Source organism: Cyrtonyx montezumae, unplaced genomic scaffold (genome assembly GCF_038088225.1).
Source record: "Cyrtonyx montezumae isolate F1298 unplaced genomic scaffold, pur_monq_1.0 scaffold_11, whole genome shotgun sequence".
Taxonomy (NCBI): Eukaryota; Metazoa; Chordata; class Aves; order Galliformes; family Odontophoridae; genus Cyrtonyx; species Cyrtonyx montezumae.
The window spans coordinates 1,338,265-1,343,286 of record NW_027071837.1 but is presented as its reverse complement, the minus strand read 5'-3'; the positions used below and the strand labels follow the sequence as shown (position 1 = coordinate 1,343,286).

General features: G+C 51.3%; 1 protein-coding gene across 1 annotated transcript; it reads right to left on the bottom strand.

The window, feature by feature from the left end:
- Positions 1 to 1,832: 1,832 nt before the first annotated feature.
- Positions 1,833 to 4,491, bottom strand: LOC136044124 (putative P2Y purinoceptor 10). Its single transcript, XM_065729226.1, has 2 exons — positions 3,217 to 4,491; positions 1,833 to 2,191 (listed from the first exon to the last, which is right to left on the bottom strand). Exon 1 carries the CDS (start codon positions 4,420 to 4,422, stop codon positions 3,400 to 3,402), a length of 1,023 nt encoding a protein of 340 aa, XP_065585298.1. The 5' UTR covers positions 4,423 to 4,491; the 3' UTR covers positions 1,833 to 2,191; positions 3,217 to 3,399.
- Positions 4,492 to 5,022: the final 531 nt, after the last annotated feature.

Below are 5,022 nucleotides of genomic sequence, written 5' to 3'. Positions count from 1 at the left end.
CATCCCATCCCATCCCATCCCATCCCATCCCATCCCATCCCACCCCATCCTACCCTATCCTACCCCACCCCACCCCACCCCATTCCGTATTTATTTTCTTCCAACATTCCTATGGCCCAGCAAAATGATCAAGAACATAACTGTGGGATAGGATAGGATAGGATAGGATAGGATAGGATAGGATAGGATAGGATAGGATAGGATAGGATAGGATAGGATAGGATAGGATGATAGGATAGGATAGGATAGGATAGGATAGGATAGGATAGGATAGGATAGGATAGGATAGGATAGGATAGGATAGGATAGGATAGGATAGGATAGGATAGGATAGGATAGGATGATAGGATAGGATAGGATAGGATAGGATAGGATAGGATAGGATAGGATAGGATAGGATAGGACAGGACAGGACAGGACAGGACAGGACAGGACAGGACAGGACAGGATAGGATAGGATAGGATAGGATAGGGAGAGGTAACACCAACTTCAGCTCAAGACCCCAGCCAAGGGGCCGGAGCCAACGCTGCAGAGTGCATTGGAAGGTGCAAGAGCTGCTCATCATTCATCTTTTCTCCTCATGGATCATTTTCAGCAGCTGATGGAGAAATAACAGTGTGCATTTATATGCAGAGAGCTCAGATTTGTACAAGGGGACGTTGGACTCATGCCAGAGCATCTCTCTGCGGAGGTTAAAGGTTGATCCCGAAGCAAAGTGATGTTTTACCAGGATATCCTGAGAGGATGTCCTCCTCCCGAGGCCAGGGCACGCGTCCAGCCTGCACCCATCCACTTCAGCCCCATTTCTGGAGCTGTCTGCAGGGCCTCGCTGGTCACTGGGCTCCCCCCTACACCCCTGCTGAGCCCTTCCCCTCTGCTCAGCACTCCAGCATTTTGCACTCAGCACGTTTGTATTTTTAAAAGCAGAAGACACGAAGGAACTCCTCAATATCCACGTGAGGCTTCATCTGAGCCTCCAGCGGAAGGCTGGCTTTGCTTTCAGACTGGTATCCTGTGGGCAGGAGGCCAAGGGCACATCACCCGCACCGAGCGCTCGGCACTGGGAAGTGTCTGACAGGATGCACCTGAAGGATGTCTGACAAACGGCCCAGGGGAGCTGCTCTCCTTCGCCCAGGGATGGGGCTGACAAGTGGGGCTGGGCTGGTCCTCGTGGCACACGGGTCTCTATGAGAGCAGTTTGGGGAAGACTGCATTTATTTTACAGAAAATAATCCTCGGCTCCTGGTTCTCCTGCATCTACAGGGAATCGCTGCTTTTCTCTGCAGAGAGACGTCACCTCATAATGGGAAAGAAACTGAAGTACAGAATCCTGCAGCTCAGCACTGGGGACATGCAGGAAGGCAAGAAACCCCATGGGTTGTAACCCCACTCCTGTTCCTGTCCAACAGAGGAGGACCTTTCCCCAAGGAGGAGAGGAATCTCTCAGCTCTGCCATCAGTCAGCATGAGGGACTGTTTGTTTGCCCTGCAAGACACGGGCACATGGGGGCCTGTTCTGCTGCTGAGTGTTTGGCTTGGAATAAAACCTTGGGATTTCTTGGATGGGTTTGCAGAGGACAGGCTGGTGGTCTCTGATGTGCAACGGATCAGTTGGGTAAGTGGGGTCTGAGGGAGCTCAGAGGTGAGAAAGGTAGGGAGATGGGGGGACAGGAGAAGATGAGGCACTGGGAATACCCTCATGGGAATGGGAACATTATCCCTTCTGGAGGTGCACCCCACACCTTTCTGTAGGCTGGAGAGGATCCTTAAAGAACAACAAAACTAGGCAGCAATCAGTGCACTTCATAACGACCCCACGTGAAGGAGGAGCCGATCACATTCTGTCCTGCAAGGTGAAAGGGACCACGAGGAGACACTGCTTACACTTGCAAAAACACATTTATTTCTGAAGCATCAGTTTTTGGAGGGAACGACATAGGATGAGCGACACACTTGCTGTAACAGTGCCTTCAGTTTGTTTCCACCTGAGAAATGAACACAGCAAACAGCTCCACTTCTCACTACAAAGCTACAGAAGCTGCAGTAACACCATGTAAACTCTCCTTGGATCAGCATCTCTTGGCATTCTCACTTATCTGCTTGTAAGATGAAATTCATAATACTGTCATCCATAATCATCCTCTCACCAATGAGAGGGGAACTACGGCAGCTTATTGGGTTTAATCAGCAGCTGGTCACTGCCTTTTGGAAGAGCTCCAGTGTAATGGCTTCACAAACCTGGCTGTTGGATGGCCCCTGGTTTATTGTAAAACAGCCATGTGAAAAACTGTAATATGCAGAAAAATGTTGGGTAAGGGAAAAAGGAATGAAGTGGAATTGTGTAGCTAAAACACACCCAGCAAGTGTCTCTGGTGGTTTATCTGTTTTGTAGCACCATGTATGACGGTGCCACTGAATGCTTTGGAAAGACACATGTTTCAGAGGGAATAAATCAGTGCTTCTGTCCAGCAAGACAGTCCTCAGTTATCACAGGGAGACCACATTGGAAGGATTTGGCCTAGGAGTTGTCACATATCAGTGACTGAGGCAAGGGCACCTTTCCTCTCCAGTGGATGAGTCCCTGAACCCCTCAAGAAGGACCTCACAGTGTGGTCCCAGTGCTGGGCTGAAGGGGCTGCGCTCATATGGGGATGATGGTGCCACTGGGGTCACCTAACCCAGCAGCACTGATGCTGGGTCCCCATTGCCAGCAGTGCTGGCCCTTGGGGTGTGAGGGGGACATGGAGGAAGGAATGATCCCACTGTGCAGAATGTGGGCAACCCTCACAGCACTGGCTGCAGGGGTGAGGCACAGGATGCATCCAGAGGTAAGGAGCATGCTTGGAGCTGGGTGAGAAGATGATGAAAAGAGCAGGAAGGAACAAAGCAACAGTGAACAGAGCAATGCTCTGCGGGCTGGGGCAGGCAGCAGCGAGCTGGGGCTCCGTGCTGGTGCAAGCTCACACATCTGTGTCCCTGAGCACGGACAGCAGGACTGCTGCTTGCTATTACTGGCCACTTCCATGCTCTTGTAGGTGCAGTGTGCAGAGAAAGCACTTCAGCATATGCCAGTGTATGGATGAATAATCACATCTGGCCTGAACAAAGAGCCCCTGGAGTTGGAGAAATGGGAAGAAAAGCTCCTAGGGTGTTTCCACTGTTCCCATCAAACGCTTTGGGATTTTCCAGTCTAGCTGGGTCAGGAGTGGGCATCACCACGTTAGGTGCAGTCAATGCCTGCTGGGTCACTCCAACACGTTGATCTTAAAGTTTCATCTTGTGTGTTTCTACTGCTAGAAAAGTCCCCTGAACAAATGAGGGGTCTTCTGCAATGGAGTTAGCAGTTGAAAGATCCTGGATTAGGATGAAATATCTTAGTTCTTTTAATCTGGCTTTATTTCATTCCTTAATTGACGACGCACTCTCTTTGCTCATGAGCCGACTCCTGATGGCCATGCTGCTGTGTCTGGAGATCTGGTCCTGAAACTCTGAAGTCATAAAGAAATAGAGGATCGGATCCAAGCAGCAGTCCAGACTTGCAAGAGTTAAGCAGAAGGGCTGAGTGTGCAGCGTGATCCTGCGCAGGAAGCAATCTGTAATAACGTTTTCTTTCACCATCATGTAGAAAAAGAAATTGATGTGATACGGCGCAAAACACACGAAGAACACGATGGCACAGGTGGACACCATCCTCGAAGCTTTCCTCCTCTCGCTGTTGTTCTGCAGCGGTATCTGGAAGTCCCGAAGGGAGACCTTTGTTTTCCAGGTACAGAACACGATCACGATGAGGGGCCCGATGAAGCCAAAGAGCTCCGCTGTGGCCGTCATTGCCACGGTGGCCACCTTGCTCTCGATCTGCCTCACCTCCAGGTCTGCAAAGCAGGTTTTGGAGCTGTCCTGCAGGCGGAAGCTGCGCATGATGGGGAACGGGGAGCACGCGGCGCCCACGAAGAGCCACACGGCCGCGCTGATGGCGATGTCGTAGCGGCGCTTCCAGTCCTTGGCCCTGAAGGGCTGGTACAGGAAGAAGTACCGCTGGATGCTGATGCAGGTGAGGAAGCAGATGCTGGCGTACATGTTGAGGTACTTCAGGTAGAAGCACAGCAAGCAGAGGAATCTCCCGAAAGGCCACGTGCGGTTGATGTAATAGTAAATCCGCAGCGGCAGCGAGAGGACGTGGGCCAGGTCGGCCACGGCCAGGTTGATCATGAAGATGACGGCCTTGTTCTTCTTGCTGATGAAGCGGCACAGCACCCAGAGGGCAGCGCTGTTGGCCAGCAGGCCGGGGATGAAGATGATGGTGTAGGTGGCGGCGTACAGCGTGGATTTGTACGTTACGTTGGGGTCGGAGCAGGTCCAGTTGCTCTGCATCATGATGGGGTTGCTGGGAACATTTGGCACAGGTGGGGGAGTGCGGGTCATTCCTGGGGGGAGCAACAGGAAGGGTCGTAAAGGCAAAGGCACTGCAGGAGTTGTCAGTATTCACATTTCCTATCTGACGATGTCAAGGCTTAGAATTGTGTAGAACATGTTGTTATGTTCTTCAAAACTGCCCCCTCCTGTTACTCCCACAGAGGAGATTGGACCACTACCACAGTGTCAGTCCCCTTGCCACGCTCTCCAGCTCCAATAAGCATGGGAGAAACTGTGCCACGCTGCTCATGAAGGAGCAGGCGAAGCTTTCTGTCCTTCCAGCAGCTCAAAGCCATCTATGACATGGTCTCCAGCTAGCGAGGAATACATGGGGGGAAGGTGTGCCATAGCCTGACTTCTGCAAGTGAGAACCACACAGCCCAGTGACCAAAATGTGGATGCCAACAACTGGATCGTACCTGCAGTTAGGTTACAGAACTTTGGTTTCATTATGTTTTTCCCCACAGGGTCCTAAGTCTTAGCATAGCGATTCCCTTCTGTGTCTAATACTGTGGTTAACATTGAATGCTGGCATCCCATATTATGTGGCACTGCAGACACTGCTCCATTGCTTCTGACTCATTTCCTGACAGCAAAACTCACATGAGG